General features: G+C 42.8%; 1 protein-coding gene across 4 annotated transcripts; it reads right to left on the reverse strand.

The window, feature by feature from the left end:
* Nucleotides 1–2,057: 2,057 nt before the first annotated feature.
* Nucleotides 2,058–20,471, reverse strand: LOC110506637 (AP-2 complex subunit alpha-2). 4 transcript variants are annotated; one of them, XM_090222462.1, is made up of 24 exons: nt 20,224–20,467; nt 18,877–18,945; nt 16,897–17,039; nt 16,514–16,707; nt 16,205–16,334; nt 15,856–15,957; nt 15,571–15,679; nt 15,269–15,419; nt 14,981–15,149; nt 14,676–14,813; nt 14,318–14,500; nt 10,844–10,941; nt 8,382–8,613; nt 7,818–7,991; nt 7,480–7,650; nt 6,915–7,102; nt 6,699–6,770; nt 6,409–6,491; nt 6,211–6,301; nt 5,941–6,063; nt 5,661–5,777; nt 5,004–5,073; nt 3,949–4,083; nt 2,058–3,292 (listed from the first exon to the last, which is right to left on the reverse strand). In XM_090222462.1, exons 1-24 carry the CDS (start codon nt 20,288–20,290, stop codon nt 3,215–3,217), a joined length of 3,087 nt encoding a protein of 1,028 aa, XP_090078588.1. In that variant the 5' UTR covers nt 20,291–20,467; the 3' UTR covers nt 2,058–3,214. The 4 variants fall into 4 exon arrangements, with proteins under 4 accessions (XP_090078588.1, XP_090078590.1, XP_090078589.1 ...); XM_090222464.1 differs by lacking the exon at nt 7,480–7,650; XM_090222463.1 differs by lacking the exon at nt 6,699–6,770.
* Between the last annotated feature and the right edge of the window lie 1,201 nt (nt 20,472–21,672).

Consider the following 21,672-nt stretch of genomic DNA (forward strand, 5'->3'; position numbering starts at 1 on the left):
AGTGGTTAGAGCGTTGGACTATTAACCGGAAGGTTGCAAGTTCAAATCCCCGAGCTGACAAGGTACAAATCTGTCGTTGTGCCCCTGAACAGGCAGTTAACCCACAGTTCCTAGGAAATCATTGAAAATAAGAATTTGTACTTAACTGACTTGCCTAAAAGGTAAAACACTCACATTAACATCTGCTAACCATGTGTATGTGACAAATACATTTTGATTTCAAAACAAATGCAAATACTCTGCTGTTATTCTGGCAGCACTTTTTGACGTGACAGTAAGTTAGCCGTAGTTGGCTAGGTAGCAAGCAAAGGAGAAGAACGTTGCCAGCCAGTATTGCAATGGAACATTTAGAACGAACAACTGGATCACGTCCATAGATACAGAACAAAACGACTGACCTGGGTCTAGCAACCAAACCGATAGAACTAACGACCACCCGGTAGCAACCCTAGATTTGTGACGGAACTACACTGCTCAAAAAAATCAAGCGAACACTTAAACAACACAATGGAACTTCAAGTCAAATCAAATCAAATTTTATTTGTCACATACACATGGTTAGCAGATGTTAATGCGAGTGTAGCGAAATGCTTGATTTCACACTTCTGTGAAATCAAACTGTCCACTTAGGAAGCAACACTGATTGACAATACATTTCACATGCTGTTGTGCAAATGGAGGGCCTCCATAGGAGGGCAACAACCCAGCAGCAGGACCGCTACCTCCGCCTTTGTGCAAGGAGGAGCAGGAGGAGCACTGCCAGAACCCTATAAAATGACCTCCAGCAGGCCACAAATGTGTATGTGTCTGCTCAAACGGTCAGAAACAGACTCCATGAGGGCCCGACGTCCACAGGTGGGGGTTGTGCTTACAGCCCAACACCGTGCAGGACGTTTGGCATTTGCCAGAGAACACCAAGATTGGAAAATTCGCCACTGGCGCCCTGTGCTCTTCACAGATGAAAGCAGGTTCACACTGAGCACATGTGACAGACGTGACAGTCTGGAGATGCCGTGGAGAACGTTCTGCTGCCTGCAACATCCTCCAGCATGACTGGTTTGGCGGTGGGTCAGTCATGGTGTGGGGTGGCATTTCTTTGGGGGGACGCACAGCCCTCCATGTGCTCGCCAGAGGTAGCCTGACTGCCATTAGGTACCGAGATGAGATCCTCAGACCCCTTGTGAGACCATATGCTGGTGCGGTTGGCCCTGGGTTCCTCCTAATGCAAGACAAGGCTAGACCTCATGTGGCTGGAGTGTGTCAGCAGTTCCTGCAAGAGGAAGGCATTGATGCTATGGACTGGCCCGCCCGTTCCCCAGACCTGAATCCAATTGAGCACATCTGGGACATCATGTCTCGCTCCATCCACCAACGCCACGTTGCACCACAGACTGTCCAGGAGTTGGCGGATGCTTTAGTCCAGGTCTGGGAGGAGATCCCTCAGGAGACCATCCGCCACCTCATCAGGAGCATGCCCAAGCGTTGTAGGGAGGTCATACAGGCACATGGAGGCCACACACACTACTGAGCCTCATTTTGACTTGTTTTAAGGACATTACATCAAAGTTGGATCAGCCTGTAGTGTGGTTTTCCACTTTTAATTTTGAGTGTGACTCCAAATCCAGACCTCCATGGGTTGATAAATTTGATTTCCATTGATAATTTTTGTGTGATTTTGTTGTCAGAACATTCAACTATGTAAAGAAAAAAAGTATTTAATTAGAATTTTTCATTAATTCAGATCTAGGATGTGTTATTTAAGTGTTCCCTTTATTTTTTTGAGCAGTGTATATTTTGTGGAAGGATGAAATAGTATGAATAAATTCATAAAAATAACCTTTTTAATCAAAATATGTCAATCATTATTTGAAAATGTTGTTAACCTGTTGTATAAAAGTGTAATGCCCTCGAAGCCGGTGTTTGGAGGCTATATTGGCACGGTTTGCCAGCCCTCGACTTCGCCTCGGACCTAACAACACCTGTGCCAATATATCCTCCAAACACTGGCTCCTCGTGCATTAGCACTTCAACAATAGGATATATCTAGGGCAAAAGAGTAAAAGTGACACAATCAACTTTAATTGGCAACACATGTAATATCATTGGGAGCAGAGAAGCCTTGGCCATTGATACATATATAGTTTTTAACCCATATAACTTAAAGGCACTGGGAGGACAGGAAGTGATTCAGTATGTACCTACAAGTTAAACTAGACTGCCAACAGCCATACGACTGCAAAGGCCACAGGCGTCAAGAAACCCTGTTGTAAATTGGGCGTTGCGTACGCGTATAGTTCTTCAGCGCTCTATTAAAAGTCCTATCTTTAAAAAAAATATATTTCATTAGATACAAAACATGTCTGAGAGACATATTAGATACGAATAACCCCCTGATTTGGGACAGAGAACAACTTTGGTTGGACACACAATTGTATGCATATTTGAATATAATGCCACCACTTAATTCCTTAGTGGTTTGTTTTTGAACATAAGCACACACACACACACACACACACACACACACATTACTAGCAAGAAGATGATTTCTCATAAGAGTCCCTTAATATCTACATAATGACCGCTGCAATTTAAAATCTTATCCCCATACACAAAAAAATCATACACAATGGCTAGGGTTTGCAATAGGGTCATGACGTGTTCAGGGACAGGGCTTGTTTTCAGTTAAGACAAGAGCAGAGAAGACAGCTGCCATCCTTAGAACTAAATAAGACGACATCTTTTCATGTATGCTTGTGTAACTGTAAGCCTGGATCTGAAACACAAAATAGGAACATCTATGGACACAATCATTGCTCAGTTGGAAAAGAGGTTCAGACAATTAAGGCATTTTCTTGCCAGTCCCCCTGAACTCCAATTCTTCCAGTCAATATGTCTTTAAAGAACAGGGAGAGGACTAAGCTTTTTCCACAACAAAAGCAAAGCCGTAAATATTCTGTGCGCACATGGACATAAGGCAGATTTAACTCAGTGAAATATTAGTAGTGAGTGAAAGTCATTTGATGTACATTTATAATAAGTCAAATATAAAAAAGAATTTACACTGTACACTGTATCAATTCCAATTTAAATGAGACAGATGGGAAGGATAAGTGTGACCTGTTTGTAATGAACCATGTGGTGTCTTCACAAGTGGCAGGGGGAGCTTGTACAGCTGTGTAGTATATCAGTTAAGAAGACCTGATCTGAAAGCAGTTCAGAATTGTTCTGAGAGCAGATCACACAGGCGCTGCGACACAGTATCTCTGCTTGTCCTTAGTGTTAAGCGGTACATCTGAAAAAATAAGAGAGAGAGGGGTTAAATAGGTGAGAAGGTTGTTCATTGACTACAGCTCAGCGTTCAACACCATAGTTCCCTCAAAGCTCATCATTAAGCTAAGGACCCTGGGACTAAACACCTTCCTCTGCAACTGGATCCTGGACTTCCTGACGGATCGCACCCAGGTGGTGAGGGTAGGTAGCAACACAACAGCCACGTTGATCCTCAACACAGAGGCCCCTCAGGGGTTCATGCTCAGTCCTATCCTGTACACCCTTGTTCACTCATGACTGCATGGACAGGCACGACTCCAACACCATCATTACAACCTACATGTACATATTACCACAACTAACCGGTGCCCCCACACATTGACTCTGTACCGGTACCCCCTGTATATAGCCTCGCTATTGTTATTTTACGTCTGCTCTTTAATTATTTATTTTTTTACTTAAAACTGCATTATTGGTTAAGGGCTTGTAAGTAAGCATTTCACTGTAAGGTCTATATAGCTGTTGTATTTGGCGCATGTGACAAATACAATTTGATTTGAAATAGGTGGGTCAAATACCTTGTCTGGATATTGAAAAAGAGTTGTTTGAGGAAAGAGTTGGTGACAGGGTACTGGGGTGGAGAGTAATTCTCACTGGAGGGAGGTGAGGTCTACATACCTGTGCATGAGTATTAGGCTCCAGTCTCAAGAGGCAGCCAACCTGGGTGGTCTTCGTATGGATGACACCAGCGCCCACAAAGTTGGAGGGGTTTGGATCTACCCCGTCCAGCAAAGCAGCACCAAACCCCATTATCTGGAAAACAAAAACAGACACCAAATCAAGGTTAAGACTATCGACAACACAGCCCAACATGCTGACTAGACCGGGCGTGCATCATCACGCGCATATTGATTTTGTCAACTCACACCAGATGCGATCAGGACACGCATGTTGAAATATCAAAACAAACTCTGAATCAACTATATTAATTTGGGGACAGGTCGAAACACATGAAACATTCATGGACATTTAGCTAGCTTGCTGTTGCTAGCTAATTTGTCCTGGGATATAAACATTGGGTTGTTATTTTACATGAAATGCAGAAGGTTATTTTCTTCCTGGATCTTTGTAGAATTTTGAGTCACACAAAATTGTGTGTTCTCTACTCCGACAACAGCTGCAACAACGAGAGCATCCTGATGGGTTGTATCACCGCCTGGTATGGCAACTGCTAAGCCTCCGACCGCAAGGCACTACAGAGGGTAATGCGTGCAGCCCGGTACATCACCGGGCCAAGCTTCCTGCCATCCAGGACCTCTATACCAGGCAGTGTTAGAGGAAGGCCCTAAAAATTGTCAAAGACTCCAGCGACCCTAGTCATAGACTGTTCTCTCTGCTACCGCACAGCAAGCGGTGCCAGAGTGTCAAGTCCAGGTCCAAGAGGCTTCTAAACAGCTTCAACCCCCAAGCCATAACACTCCTGAACAGCTAGTCAAATGGCTACTACACCCCCCCAAAAAAAACCTGTGGACATCTTTTGCAACGCTCAACACCTTGTAGAGTCCATGCCACGCAGGAGGTGTGGTCAGCATGTTACACAATATTGCTAGTGAAGTCAGGGTGACCTTCATTCAGTTTCTTCACTTCCGTCTTTCATTTCTATCAACAACAACAACAAAAACACAAGTCAAGACAAAATCTTCATAGCAATTCTAATCATAAAGGGATCTCACCTTGGCTTTGGTAACCTCTGTATCCATGGAATGCTTTGCTTTGAAAATCTTTTGTACCTCTTGCTGAGGGCTGTGGGTAGAGAAAGTCAGTCACATACCACTGGCAGTTTCACCCTCAGCTGTTAAGGATGTGTAACTACACTAGGTTTTTACCTGGTTGCTGAATGATGGAAAATAGATCAATGTATTTCCATGTGAACGTTTTGACGTTGTTGCACAATTTTCACATTTAGTTGCATTTAATTAAAATGCATTAGACTAAGATGTATTTCACTGACCTATACCACCTACATAAATCAATATCTGGAAGAAGCGCTTTCTGGAATACCAGTGAATTGTTTAATAGTTGCCACAGACTGCGCACTCCTAGGGAAACATTGATCTATTTCTCTTGGCAATGTTGCTCAAGCTATAATGGAATAATTTCACAAGACACTGTGTACCTATTCTGTTGGCATTTCCTTCACATTTAAATATACAGTAGGAGACAGTACACACTATTTATATCAATATTTACACATGCAGGCCAATCTGATGTGTCCTCGGAATATGAAGAAGAGTAGACTGGCACATTGTCAGAGGGAATATTGTGTGCATATCAAAAGAGAAAAACATGTCATATATGACCAAGCATATAGCAGAGATCGGTCTCCTTACGCTCCAAGTTGTTTCCAACGCTGAAAGAAGTCCTGCGATGTCATCTCTGTAGGCTGGAAAAACTTGTTTAACGTAATAGGCAGTTTAACAGCAACGTTCTGGAGAGTTCCCCCGTACCTGTGGGTAGAAACAAGAGTAAAACAACACTCAATAACGTAGCATTTCCAACAACATTCATGCAAACACTTATCACCAATCTAGCAAATAGTTGCACCCTGAAACAAACTCCAATATGCAATGTATTATAAAAGCATATAAAAGGAAGAAAATAAGTTCTTACCTAAACTGAATGTTGAGCACAGGTGCATCCACAAAGTCAGACATACACTCAATGTTGAGTATCTGCTGGAGTTGTGCACCCCCGTCCACAGTGGGGTCTGCAGGCTTGGCATGGACATTCAGTTGTAGGGAAACAGTTAAGAAAAAGGCACAATAGGGAACAGTAAATGGCCACCCCTAGACAATACATAATATAAACTGGGAGGGATTTATTAAAACAGCATTCGGAAATTATTGATGAAAACGACATAACAGCTTCTAGTAAAGGATATGAGTCTGCAGAGTATCTTGGCAGACCACAGAGGCAGCGAAATTCATGAACTGGGTTGATGTCTTGTTACCAAAGAACACATACATCCGACCTGTACGTTGAAGAAAAAGATAATTAAATAAACCCTAAGATCTAATGGTCAAAACCTGACCATAATCACACTTAGGTGCATATGTATTTTTGCTGAGGCCTACTCACCCAAATTCTGTCTGAATTCAGACTTCAGGCCAATCTGGAGGAGCTGGTTCTCGTATAGGACACCATTGTTCTTGCAAACAAACCTGGAAGGGAATGGCGCAAGTGGTAAGCATCTCATATCTGGTATCTTGGGGTTAATGAACTGTATTGACTGCCAGGATTGGATTCCAACCAATATGCCAAGAGTCCCCCAGTGTACAGTAGGGATGTAACTAATGTCCCTTTCACCAGTGCAATCTGCTGTGAGCATGCAAGTGTGTTGAACAAACTCCACTGATGACGTCTCTTACTTGTCTTCAGGTTCCTCTGCAATGGGCAGAGTAGCGTTGGCATATGCTACTTGTGGAGTATTCGGCAGGAAACTGAAGCCAAGAGTGAGATGCACAGCGAGAATGTAAAGGGCAAGAGGAGCACATTCACACCAGGTTTTAGTAAGCTCCATGACGAATCAATGCAGTTAAAAAGCCCCTCCCTCCCTCTGATATTTGACCCCCTCTTCCTCTTACCTGGAGAAGTTCTCATCTGCAACAGGCCCCACTGCCACTGGTGTCTCTACAGGAAAGGCTGCTATGTTTTCAGAGAAGACATCCACCAGCAGGCTTGTCCCCTTGGAGGCAGGAGGGGCAGAGTTTTGAGTGGTGATGGTGCTGCCCAGGCCAAGCAGGTCTGTGGAGGGAGTGGGGGACGCGGCCACCTTAGGAGAGGTAACGGTCACAATTACTTCACTCCGGAAGTTCAAGATCTGAACCAATCAACCGCCCAAATTGGTCTTACGTTGATGAAAGTACAGAGCAGTGCAACACACACACACACCATGCAAAACAAAACAAACCTCTGTGGGAGGATCTATAATTATTAGGACTATACTTAGGACTCAAAAATAAAAAATAATCCGTAAATACTTAGCAGTACATACTCTTAGGTTATCAAGTTCACACAAAAGCAATGCGTCATCTTAGCATCTGGAATTGTCTTTATTCTGTGAGCAGATCAGATTACATGATGTTGTTAGGACAGTGTACTAAGGTTAGGGAAGTGACAAGTGAAAAACCCAGCATGAGCATCCAGAACCTGAAAGAGGGGCCCAGCAGAAAGCAGCACAGGGACAGCAGAGGCCTGGGGGGGAATGGGGGTGAGGGGGGCCTGCAGGAGGTAGGAAGAAGAGACCGGACGTGGCCGTTTGGTGGAGGGTGCGGTCGAGGCAGGGGCCAGAAGATCCCCAACAAACGAGAGAGGAGAGCTCTAAATGAACAGAGGAGGAAACAGTGAAGGCAGGACACAACGAGAGAGCTGAGGACAGCTACGGAAAAGAGCAGAAAACACCAGGACAGAAAAATAGGAAATGTACACAGTGAAAGGACAGAAATAGGAGGCTCTAATAAGTAAACAACACATGACAACAGTAATACCTTGGCATTTGAGGTAGTGCTGCTATGGTCTGCAGTACCCCCATTGGCACTGCGTTCTTTGCGGTTCTCATCCAAATCGGGATGCAGGTTTCCTGGTCCCTTCTTCCTCTTGAGTTTGGCCAGTATAGAGGACTCCCTCTCAGGGAAGGGAGGCATCTCCTCCAACACCGTGGCCTTGAGGGGAGCACAGAATGAATGGGGAATGAAGAGCATGACCTGAGGTGGAGGATCTGGAGGCTCTACAGTGTCCTTTTCTGAATTACAGTCTATCTACCAACAAATATTTTTTGTGGGATGTATTCTGAACAATTAAAAGCTAAACAGCTAAGTGTAATATAAAACTGTTTTTAATTACATTAAAAGTAAAAGTGTCAATCTTGCCCAACTGCTAGCTCGCTGCCATAGAGGACCACAATGGAAATAAGCAGTGAGGCATTTTTTTATGCTAGTTAATTTTTTATGCACGCAATGTCTCCAGCAGAGCATACTATTACTTTTAATGATCTAATAAATGCAATCAATCAGGCTTATAATGGCACAAAGGCAGGGTGGAATGTCACCGACCAGTATGTCAGTGCTGGCGATAGAGCTGAGGCGCAGGTACTCCACAGCACGCTGCTGTAGCTCAACGTCTGCGTTGCGGAGCTGGCTGTCTGAGCGCAACACCTCCTGGATGGTGCCCTTCACCTCAGGGAACAGGTTGATGAACTTGATGTAGGCTGAGAGCAGCAAAGCCCGGGTGGGCACCGAGCACAGGTGAAACTTGGAGTGGAGCAGGTCAAACTGGACGAGTGGACTAAGGAGTTAGAGCAAGAAGGAACAATGGATGACACACAGTGAGTGACGTCTGTTCTCAGCTCCAAAGTAGAGGTCGACCGATGGTGATTTTTCAACACCGATTATTGGCGGACCAAAAAAAAAGAAGCCGATACCGATTAATTGGACGATTTATAAATGTATTTATTTATTGGTAATGACGACAATTACAACAATACTGAATGAACACTTATTTTAACTTAATATAATACATCAATCAAATCAATTTAGCCTCAAATAAATAATGAAACATGTTCAATTTGGTTTAAATAATGTAAAAAAGTGTTGGAGAAGAAAGTAAAAGTGCAATATGTGCCATGTAAAAAAGCTAACGTTTAAGTTCCTTGCTCAGAACATGAGAACATATGAAAGCTGGTGGTTCCTTTTAACATGAGTCTTCAATATTCCCAGGAAAGAAGTTTTAGGTTATTATAGGAATTATAGGACTATTTCTCTCTATACCATTTGCATTTCATATACCTTTGACTATTGGATGTTCTTATAGGCACTTTAGTATTGCCAGTGTAACAGAATAGCTTCCTTTCCTCGCCCCTACCTGGGCTTGAACCAGGAACACATCGACAACAGCCACCCTCGAAGCATTGTTACCCATCTCTCCACAAAAGCCGCGGGGAAGGGGAACAATTACTCCAAGTCTCAGAGCGAGCGACGTTTGAAACGCTATTAGCGCGCACCCCGCTAACTAGCTAGCCATTTCACATCGGTTACACCAGCCTAATCTCAGGAGTTGATAGGCTTGAAGTCATAAACAGCGCAATGCTTGAAGCATTACGAAGAGCTGCTGGCAAACAAACGAAAGTGCTGTTGGAATGAATGCTTACGAGCCTGCTGCTGCCTACCACCGCCCAGTCAGACTGCTCTATCAAATCATAGATTTAATTATTACAGAATAACACACAAAAATACTTAGGTCATTTAGGTCACCTTAGGTCATTAATATGGTCAAATCCAGAAACTATAATTTTGAAAATAAAACGTTTATTCCTTCAGTGAAATACGGAACCGTTCTGTATTTTATCTAACGGGTTGCATCCATAAGTCTAAATATTCCTGTTACATTGCACAACCTTCAATGTTATGTCATAATTACGTAAAATTAGTTCGCAACGAGCCAGGCGGCCCAAACTGTGGCATATACCCTGACTGCGTGCAATGAACACAAGAGAAGTGACAATTTCCCTAGTTTAATATTGCCTGCTAACATGAATTTATTTTAACAAAATATGCAGGTTTACAAATATTTGATTGATATTAAGAAAAGGCATTGATGTTTATGGTTAGGTACATTCGTGCAACGATTAAGTTTTTTCGCAAATGGGCTTTGTAAAATCATCCCCCTTTTGGCGAAGTTGGCCGTCTTTGTTAGGAAGAAATAGTATTCACAGTTCACAACGAGCCAGGCGGCCCAAACTGCTGCATATACCCTGACTCTGTTGCACAGAACGCAAGAGAAGTGACAATTTCCCTAGTTAAAAGAAATTCATGTTAGCAGGCAATATTAACTAAATATGCAGGTTTAAAAATATATACTTGTGTATTGATTTTAAGAAAGGCATTGATGTTTAGGTACACATTGGTGCAACGACAGTGCTTTTTTTCACGAATGCGCTTGTTAAATCACTGTTTGGTGAAGCAGGCTATGATTCAATGATAAATTAACAGACAACGCAACGATTATTTGCAATGCAGGACAAGCTAGATAAACTAGTAATATCATCAACAATGTGTAGTTAACTAGTGATTATGTTAAGATTGATTGTTTTTTATAAGGTACGTTTAATGCTAGCTAGCACCTTACCTTGGCTCCTTGCTGCACTCGCATAACAGGTAGTCAAGCCTGCCACGCAGTCTCCTCGTGGAGTGCAATGTAATCGGCCATGATCGGTGCTCAATAATGCCGATTACCGATTGTTATGAAAACTTGAAATCGGCCCTAGTTAATCAGCCATTCCGATTAAATCGGTCGACCTCTTGACTGTACATTTCTCCAACCACTGGAGGTTGCTGAGGGTAGGACGGTACGTAATTGCTGGAATGGAGACAATGTAATGGAATAAACCACATGGAACCATGCATTTGATACCATTCCAGCCATTATTATGAGCCGTCCTCCCCTCAGCAGCCTTCACTGTCTCCAACTGAGAATAACAGTAGATCACTGAAATATATGGCATTGATTGGTTACTAACCTTGACCTTGAATCTCCTGCTATCAAGTTCCCAAACTCCCCTAGAATGTACCCTCCGACCTTTACCAGGTTCTCATGGCAGGCTGGGGCCTGGAGTGCCTGTGGAAATGAAAGAGAGTCAGAGTTACAGTTGAAGTCAGAAGTTTACATACACTTAGGTTGTATATACTGTATTGTATTCTATACTACACCACTGACAACAGCCATCTCCAGCACATCAGAGACTGCTGCCTATAGACATAGCTTAGGAATCACTGGCCACTTTAAGGAAATGAAACACTAGCCACTTTAATAATGTCTCTGTATCTTGCATTACTCATCTCAAAGGTGTATACTGTACTCTATACTATGCCACTGTATCTTAGTTCAATGCCGCTCTGACATATATGTATTGTGGGGCAAAAAAGTATTTAGTCAGCCACCAATTGTGCAAGTTCTCCCACTTAAATAGATGATTGCTAATAATTGCTCCCACAGTTGATTTCTTCAAACCAAGCTGCTTACCTATTGCAGATTCAGTCTTCCCAGCCTGGTGCAGGTCTACAATTTTGTTTCTGGTGTACTTTGACAGCTCTTTGGTCTTGGCCATAGTGGAGTTTGGAGTGTGACTGTTTGAGTGTGGACAGGTGTCTTTTATACTGATAACAAGTTCAAACAGGTGCCATTAATAAAGGTAACGAACGAGTGGAGGACAGAGGAGCCTCTTAAAGAAGTTACAGGTCTGTGAGAGCCAGAAATCTTGCTTGTTTGTAGGTGACCAAATACTTATTTCCAACCATTATTTGCAAATAAATTCATTAAAAATCCTACAATGTGATTTCCTGGATTTTTTTTCTCATTTTGTCTGTCATAGTTGAAGTGTACCTATGATGAAAATTACAGGCCTCTCTCATCCTTTTAAGTGGGAGAACTTGCCCAATTGGTGGCTGACTAAATACTTTTTTGCCCCACTGTATATATTCTTAATCCATTCCTTACATAGATTTGGGTATACAGTTGAAGTCGGAAGTTTACATACACTTAGGATGGAGTCATTAAAACTCATTTTTCAACCACTCCACAAATGTCTTGTTAACAAACTATAGTTTTGGCAAGTTGGTTAGGACATCTACTTTGTGCATGACAGAAGTAATTTTTCCAACGATTGTTTACAGACAGGTTATTTCACTTACTGTATCACAAATCCAGTGGGTCAGAAGTTTACACACACTATGTTGACTGTGCATTTAAACAGCTTGGAAAATTCCAGAAAATTATGTCATGGCTTTAGAAGCTTCTTATAACCTAATTGACATCATTTGAATCAATTGGAGGTGTACCTGTGGATGTATTTCAAGGCCTACCTTCAAACTCAATGCGTCTTTGCTTGACATTATGGGAAAATCAAAAGAAATCAACAAAGACCTCAGGAAAACAATTGTAGACCTCCACAAGTCTGGTTCATCCTTGGGAGCAATTTCCAAATGCCCGAAAGTACCACTTGCATCTGTACAAACAATAGTACGCAAGTATAAACACCATGGGACCACACAGCAGTCATACCGCTAAGGAAGGAGACGCCTTCTGTCTCCTAGAGATTAACGTACTTTGGTGCGAAAATCAATCCCAGAACAGCAAAGGACCTTGTGAAGATGCTGGAGGAAACAGGTACAAAAGTATCTATATCCACAGTAAAACGAGTCCTATATCGACATAACCTGAAAGGCCACTCAGCAAAGAAGAAGCCACTGCTCCAAAACCGTCATAAAAAAGACAGACAACGGTTTGCAACTGCAAAAGGAGTCAAAGATCGTACTTTTTGGAGAAATGTCCTCTGGTCTGATGAAACAAAAATGGAACTGTTTGGCCATAATGACCATTGCTATGTTTGGAGGAAAGAGGGGAGGCTTGCAAGCCGAAGAACAACATCCCAACCGTGAAGCACAGGGGTGGCAGCATCATGTAGTGGGGGTGCTTTGCTGCAGGAGGGACTGGTGCACTTCACAAAATAGATGGCATCATGAGGCAGGAAAATTCTGTGGATATATTGAAGCAACATCTCAAGACATCAGTCAGGAAGTTAAAGCTTGGTCGCAAATGGGTCTTCCAAATGGACAATGACCCCAAGCATACTTTCAAAGTTGTGGCAAAATGGCTTAAGGACAAAAAAGTAAAGGTATTGGAGTGGCTATCACAAAGCCCTGATCTCAATCCTATAGAAAGTTTGTGGGCAGAACTGAAAAAGCGTGTGCGAGCAAGGAGGCCTACAAACGTGACTCAGTTACACCAGCTCTGTCAGGAGGAATGGGCCAAAATTTTCCCAACTTATTGTGGGAAGCTTGTGGAAGGCTACCCAAAACATTTGACCCAAGTTAAAAGGTCAAATACTAAGTGAGTGTATGTAAACTTCTGACCCACTAGGAATGTGATGAAAGAAATAAAAGCTGAAATGAAATAATTCTCTAGTATTATTCTGACGTTTCACATTCTTAAAATAAAGTGGTGTTCCTAACTGACCTAAAACATGGCATTTTTACTAGGATTAAATGTCAGGAATTGTCAAAAACTGAGTTTAAATTAATTTGGCTAAGGTGTATGTAAACTTCTGACTTCAAATTATGTATGAAATAGGATAATGGATTGGAGTGTGTGGGTGGTTGGGGATTTGGGAGCAACACAACAAAACAGTATCAAGCGAATCCCACACAAACCCCTACCAGAGTGGAGGGATACGGGGCTGAGAACATATCAGTCAGATCTTAACATACACATGAGGGCATTTCCATGATGGGTATGTCATGAAGTTGAGATTCAATCTGGGCAGACCAGTATGTGGGGTAGCAAGTCTGAACATGGGGGCAAATGTAACTAAAACAAAACACAGCTGAAACTATGGTGAAACAGACTAAAGGAAAAGTGGGAAGGCGTCTCACTGGTTCTGAAAGGATGTATATCTGCAGTAGACATCAATGTATCTGATGTCAGAGGATGCAGTGGTAGAGATAATGGGCAATGAAGGAGGAAAGACACTGAAGAGGAGGGAGGGCTCAAGACTACACTTCCACAAAACTGGGATGGAGGGATGGAGCAGCAGTCTGCATGTGTCTGTTTTAGGATCACCTACCAGTGAGAGACAGTGAGACAGACACAAGCAGAGAGACTGAAGAGAGAATTAAGTCATCTCATATTGCTGTACCAAAGCACAAGGCGGGCTCATAGTTTCCTCCCTGAGAAGACAAAGACAGTTTTAGTGGTGAATAGTGAATGACGCTCTCCATCCCCCTGACCTCACAGGTCACATCCAGACAGGCAGCGCCTGTGATGAGCATCGGAAGTGAACTGCTTAAAACTAATATGATTAAGGAAAAGCACCTACATCAGAACAGAAGCACCATTAGTCAATCCAGACAGACAAACATTAGGTTACAATGAGTTAGGTAGATGTTCCCCCATGGCTCGGTTAAAGACAGATTATTCACAAAAATAAAATAAGCACCTCGAACACAGTCTTGGCAGCATAACCTTGCACTTCATCTCTGTTGATGACGATCTGGATGACGCGGTACCAGACCTCGTCACTGACATAGTCCCCAGCGAAGCGGATCAGGTTGAGGATGGTGTCAACATACCAGGTGTAGTCAACTGCATACTTCTCTGCCAGGATGGCCACCTTTAGCACCTGTGGTGAGAGGTAGTCTTAACAGATCAAAGAACGATGGCATTCATGTTTTTATTTAGTTCTGTGGAACGTATTCTTCCAAATTACCTCAGTGGCATTTAAAACATGAAGCTATCATAAACTTTTGGGTGGTGAAATTATTAGAGAAATGGTTAGATACTGGGTTAGAACTCACTATCTCCTCTCTGATGGAGTAGTCTGCCGTCTCCAGGTAGCTGAGCATCTCTGCTACAATCTGTTTGGCGTTGCTGCGGTCACACATTGCATAGAGCAGGTCCACAGCACGCTGACGCACACTGACATCTCTCTCTGACTGCAGGATTCAACCAGGTCAAACACGAACATCAGGACTAAAGCATTCACATTAACAGGAACAAAAACAGACACAGGCATACATACACAATGTACTCAAGAAGACACTGTGAGTACTAGGATTGGCATATGTAGCTTGTGAATGCTGGTACAAGTGTGTTAGCGTACTTTGAGGGCATTTATGACCGTCTCGATGTGTGTCTTAACAGCCTCATGGGAGAACTCGGAGCTGGCTAGGGTGCACATGCTCTCCAGGGCCAGGTAGCGCAGGTTAGTCTCCCGGTGCTGGAGGAACTGGCCCAGCTGGTTACAGGCCCGCACCAGCAGAGTGGGCTCGCTGTTGGGAGAAAGACATTGGTGCCATTGTCACCAAGACAGTCCAACTCAACACATACAAACTGCATTTCTTGAATACATTGGTCCTCTGTAGCTGCTGCAACTGGGAGAGGGACTGACCTGTCATGGTGGATGATTAGACTGATGGCCTCAAACAGCACAGCGTTCTTAGCATTGGAGTGCTGCACCTTCTTCGACTTGGGAGGCTCCTGGGCCTTGTTCAGGATGGTTTCCAGACACTCGGTCAGACGGCCCCGGATCGCACCATCCTCTGAGGGGGCAGGAAAGGGGGAGGAAGGGGGTCGCAGATGAAAGCACAACTATGTTCATCCCGTCAACACTACAGCCGTTTTCTGAGTAATATTATGTTCATACAGTCAAACACTCAACACGCATGCCATCATGCTCACACAGCTTCTTACCAGGCGGAGGATAGCACTGTAGGAGACGCAGGAGCTTGACAGAAAGCCAGGGAGCTGCAACAAAATAGTAGGTGTAGTCCTGCAGGTCAGTGGAGGCCGAGGAGACGATCTAGAGAACAGGAGGACATGAGACATGACTAACACATTACGCCTCAAGCAAACAACTGACTAATATCTACGGTTAATAATGATATTCAATGGTCAAAAGTACAAAACCTGAAATAAAAAGTGACATATTGATGAAAGAAGAAGAAATAAAAGTCCTGCACACAGCCATATGATTACCCTGCTGAGTCTGGCTACAGCCAAGGAGACAGATGTTTTGAAGTCCTCTGGGCTCTTCTGTGCCAGTGTGGTAATCAGGCTGGTGGCAGCGGTCACCACACCCTGCGCAAAAGGGAAGTAATACAACTGCCATTACACACAAACAGCTAATCATTAATATTACATTATATACAAACACTCCTACAACACGCCTACAAACTATTAATTTAGCTCAAACATAGCCCTAGCAATGAAGACAGAAAGACATGGTGAAAGAATCCTCTCCTCCACACCGATCCAAATCTCCCTCACTAAAACCAAAGGTCCATTGTCCTCGCACAATAACCCCTGGCCCCATGGCAGTCCATACCAGGTGCTGGTCATTAAGCAGATGAACCACCCGGGCGGTCCACTCCCCCATGAGCACTAGGTCTGGAGAGGTCCTGTTGAGACGCAGTAGGCACAGGGCAGCACTCTGCTTCACACTGTCCATAGTGTCCCTGCAAGACAAACCCTGGCAAATTATGACAGCACATCAGCATCACTTAACTGGCACATAGCTTTTTTTTTATTTTTATGAAAAGGCCTGACTGAAAGTTACAGCCTCAAACATTAAACTGACAGAGAGGGTACCTCGGTCATTAGGCTAAGTCTGCTCCACACCCCTACCCTTTCTTACCCAGCCACCAGGATGCGGGGCACCTCAGCTGCAAAAGCCTCAGCCATCTCCCTGCTGCCCACATTTGCAATGCAGTGCAAGGCCAGGTTCATGAAAGTGGGATTCCTGCTGGACAGATCATTCTTTATGGCATTGTTGATAAGGCTGATGAGGTCACTGTTTGAGTTGACCAACACTGAGATGAACAGGTAACCCTGTGGATTTGGATAGAAACAAAGCGTTTATCATCAAACCTGAAAGGAATTAAATGGAAGTTATCATAATAGCTTAACATAAACCTTGAGAATAGATTGAACAAAACACTGTTTATAACAGAATTAGATACATAACTTAATCCACTCACAATCATACAAACAAATTCAAAGACCGGCTTCTCTACTCACAATTTGTTTCTCTGTGTACTTGTTGGAACTGAGCAGGTTGACTGCCTCCATGTGGCCAAAGTCAATGTCATGGCCAAGAAGGAATATGAAAAGCAGCTTGCACACATATTTCTTCTTACTGTATCCATCTAGTGCTTTGTCTCCTGCAGCAAAACAGAAAGGTCATTGTCATGACTATGAAGATTTAGAAGCACAAAAAAAAAATGGAAGGAAAGAATACTTAAAGCAGGCCAGGTCACCGTGACTGATCACATGTGTTTGAGAGCACGGAGCATTAGTGTTCTTCCCTTCTAAAAGAGCAACATGCTAACCACTCCTATAAAGTGAACCAAAATGTGAAACCCACTTAGGAATAGATAAAAGTATGACATTCCACGTTGCTAGGTAAATCAATCCCACAACCGACTGTAGTTGAGGAGAGGGTGAGTCAGCACCACAAGACAGGAAGCTGAGTGCAGCACTTGTTTCACCTTGGTGAAAGAGGGCAAATGGTGGGAGGCCAAATGAGTGCAGCTGTGCAATGAAAATAATGACGGATTCAGAATGTTACACAAATAAATAAAGTATGTCCAATGCCGCTTACAGGAAACCTGGAAGTGCGCTAACAAATGTAGACCAATGCACATTATAGCATGAAGAGCTGCAACAGCATTCTGAAAGTGGGGGTTTAATGGAGCCCCCACCCCTGTCTGGAACCCCACCTCCACTGTGTGTGGGATTTTGTCCCATGAGAGAGATTAGGAGGGGCTCCACATTAAGGATTAGTTTCTCTAAAATAAGGCTATAATTCTCTCTCTCGTTTATGAACTTTCCACATAAACTAAGTATTATCTGGTTCAAAGAAAGATAAACATGAAGATGTTTACATCACAATCATAAAACCTTTAATGAATGTGTGTAGAGAGAGAAAGAAAAGGAGAGAAAGACAGAAAAAGACAGAGAGAAAAAGAGAAGAGAGAAAAACAGCATGGAAGATTTTCTGTAGAGCTCTACAGGAAGTTCCTCTGAAAAACAGAGGAAAGGATTCCAGCCTGCTGACATACTGTGCCCCCCTCAGTTTCCTGACAGAACAGTTGACTCAACAACTCTCCCTGTCCGGCTATGCCCTTTAGCTTCTCCCTGCCTCACTGAACCTATATAGCCTATCTCTAGGGATAGTTAGGGACCGTCAAATTATACAATGTAAATTGCACAATATTTTATGAATTTATAGTTGGTGGGTGCATTTTATGTCATTGAAATTTGGAGGTATTGACCTTTTAAAATATTGTCCTATGTCCCAGAGGGATATCAAATGTGAAACCAAATTGATCATGGGTGTTACGATTGGGTCATGTGCAGTTGTGCTCCAAATTTATGATTTGCCTACTTGGGTACTGCCAGCTGTGGGCAGGATTAAAATAAACCCAAACCACAGAAAACTTACAGTACCCTTCATTCCATGAGATAGTAAAAAAATATATAATCATCTCGCAACTCTGTTTTGGACTAGACTGATTTCATGACCAAAATGATCTTATTTACGATGTGGTACATTTTGACACTAGAACACATATTGAAAATAAGAAGTTGCTTTTTAGGGGTAGTCAACCAAATAGCCTGCCTCAGTGGTAGTCTAAGTACTCCATCAGTTTGGAAGGCATACAAATGTGTTGTTTCATGATAAAAATGAGCTGGCCGATAAACTCATCAAAAGCAATTTTGCAGGTAGGCCCTACATGTTTTCTACCCACTAAAACACAAGTCACCTGATTTTATTGAAGCCACTATCCATTTTCACTTTGGAACAGCATACTTATTTTAGGCTAGATAGAACAGGTGGTAGAAAACACTTCTGACATTCAGCGTAGCTGCATGGTGATCTCCTGTGAGGGCACTGTTAATCTAAGTGACTAGTGTCAGTGTCCACAAACTTTATGTGGAACCATCAGACACCAAAGTGTGTTCACACCCAGATTTAAGGGCTTTTGCTTGACATACCTTTAAATTTTGAGCGGATGTTGGCCAACTCTTTGTTAATTCTCTTGATCTCTGCTTCTTTACTTTTACCTGAAATGGAAAATAAAACATGTTATATGTTCAATGTCACCTGTATGGGCCATAAGTTCTGCAGTTGCAAGCCTTAACGACAGCACTTGTGGAATGGAACAGTTTGGCTGTACCACAGTACTCATAGACTGAGCTAAATTGTTGATTGTTTATTTTCTGCCAAGTATGTGTATTGATGTGCCTATGCACCATGAACTAGGGAGGTGAGGTCTGGAAATAAATTGGATACCCTTCAGGAGCAATGGTCTTAGTAGTAAGATGTCTAAATTACAGTATGGATTTATGTCAGGAGAGCATACCTGGGTCAGGAGGATCAGACCCAGACCTATGGTTTAGGATCATTTTTTCTGCATGGCTCTGTAGCATGCCTCATTCACACCTACATTGAAGTTATAGAACGTTGGTAACCTTCACTGTCTCTGCTATGGATTTACGCAGGGAAACTAGTGCTCTAAATAGACTAATTTGCTCACAGAGCACATTTAGACTTCAATGGCTCTAGTCTAGTTGAAAGTTCCCAGTCCCACCACCAAAAAACCCTGCACTGCAGCTGAGTTTTTTTTATGGTAGTGTATGCAATCCAGCGACTAGTATTGTTATTGTCGAAGGAATACACAGAGCATGATGTTAGTTGCTAGGGAGAAAAGGTAGCTAATTAGTTAGCTAGTCAGTCAACATTTGTAGGAGGTAACTAGTTTGCTACAGCACCAAAAATGTGTAAATTATCAATCTACAACGATGTAACACCAGCCAGCCAAAATGATGAATGGCATGTTTTTATTTCCTGACTCTGTGTGACCCACGCCCATTGGCTAGTTTGCTAAACTAGCTTGCTTAGCGTGACATTAAACCAGCTAGCTAAGTATAACTAGTACAGTAAAATCTTGACTTGGCTGTCTGTAGCTAGCTATTTACCTTTATTTCACATGTTGGAAGTTTGTTTAGGAAAACATAGTTAGCTACCGTCCTTTGCGGGCTATTTTTGCTTCAATCTCTAGCTAACGTTGGCTAGCTATCATGGCTAACGTCAGTTTGCTAGCTAACTGTTAACTACAGTACCGTTAACTGACGTTGGCAGGTTAGCTATTTGCTAGGCAACTGAGTAGTTAGCTAACTACCCACGCGTTATTTATTTTTGTTAATTAAGTAGCAAGCTAGTTAAACATGGCGCGCGTGTGCCTTTACGTGGGATAGCTTGTTTCATAGCTAGCCTTGCATTCCTCCCAAATGAACTGTAACGTTAGCTTGCTAATCAACAAGTCAACATCAACTACTCACAGTTCCTAATGTCCGATATAAACACAGCGAGGCCACGCATTCCATCTCCTTTAGAGACTGCAGGCATTTTGTTCCACGCGATATTTATTTGTTAGCCTTTTCTCTGCAGTCAGACCGTAAATAAACTTTATTTCAGTTGTTCGGGAGTAGGATTCTGTTAAAGAGGCGGAGACATGCCCAGTAGAGACTGGGACTCAGGATGTGTAAACGTCAGAGAACAGGCATTTTTAGAGTGAATGAGCCAACTCAAGATTCCTAGGGCGTGAAAAGTGGTGCAGTAGGCCACTCATTTCAAGTACAGTGATTGGTGTTATTGATGCATGGTGAATGTTGTTTCAGAAACACTTTTAGTTAGTATAATCTAGCAGACAGACAAGAGAGAGAGACAGACAGCAACAACAACAAATTGACGGATAAACACCGATACATGTCACTTTATTATGTGGATTCAGTCATTTTGACTGCATGGTACTACAATCTATGTGCAAGTTATCCCTTTTTTGTATCTTGCAGGCCTGTTCAGTATGTATTTATTTTGAGAGAATTTTCAACAAGTTTCATGTGTGAAATGTGTATCCATGTTGAGATTGAATTTTTTTTTTCCTTGGTCCTTCACATGGTGGTGCTGCTGTCACCACTTTTGGAAATCTTGTTGTTAAATAGAGTATGGTTGCATGCAAACACAAACTCTTTGGGTGGGGGCTGGGGGCAGTTGTATCATGCACCGTTTCATGAGTGATGATGCAGTCTTATAATTTGAGAGAGTGGTAGGGCCCATCTCTGTTCCTCTTCCTAAAGAATGGACCCCTATTTGCCTACAGAAGGAAGAGAGACTGAATTAAACGGCCACCGTCAGGTTCATGGCCATACAGTTAATATGATTTGACTTCCCGTACACTGTTGCCCCAGAGCTTTCCTTTAGCTGTCATTCATTCTGTGGATCCATGTCTTGCACAAAATGGACCTGACAGCCTGAATTTCCATTGAACCATGCATTCATATTTTCTCATAATGTCCACTCTCTTGACTGCACATGTTTGCCCGCTGCCCTCCTACGTCAAACCTGTCTTTCTGCTTTCACGTGGCTCAGCCATGGCAATACTGTTTATATGGAAAACAGTAATGGCGAGACAAGATGCAGCTCTCACAGAATAAGGAAAATATTGTCCAGTTGAACTGATACAGACAGTCAATTATTGAATACAAATGTATTCATGTAGCGTACATGAGATCCAACCTTACCTATCAACCCAGACTCATGCCCGTATCAGCCATTCCAACATCAGTGACAAATACAGTGCACTTCAATTAGGTCCCTCCACGTAATTTACGAAGTCTGCTCATACTGCATATCTAGTGTCAACAGTCCAATAATTACACCATATTCCCGGATCAGTGATTTGCATGCTTATTGTGTAATCTGATCTAGACAGTTGGCCAACATGTTTT

The sequence above is a fragment of the Oncorhynchus mykiss genome, chromosome 26 (assembly GCF_057628025.1).
Source record: "Oncorhynchus mykiss isolate SJ-2025 chromosome 26, ASM5762802v1, whole genome shotgun sequence".
Classification (NCBI taxonomy): Eukaryota; Metazoa; Chordata; class Actinopteri; order Salmoniformes; family Salmonidae; genus Oncorhynchus; species Oncorhynchus mykiss.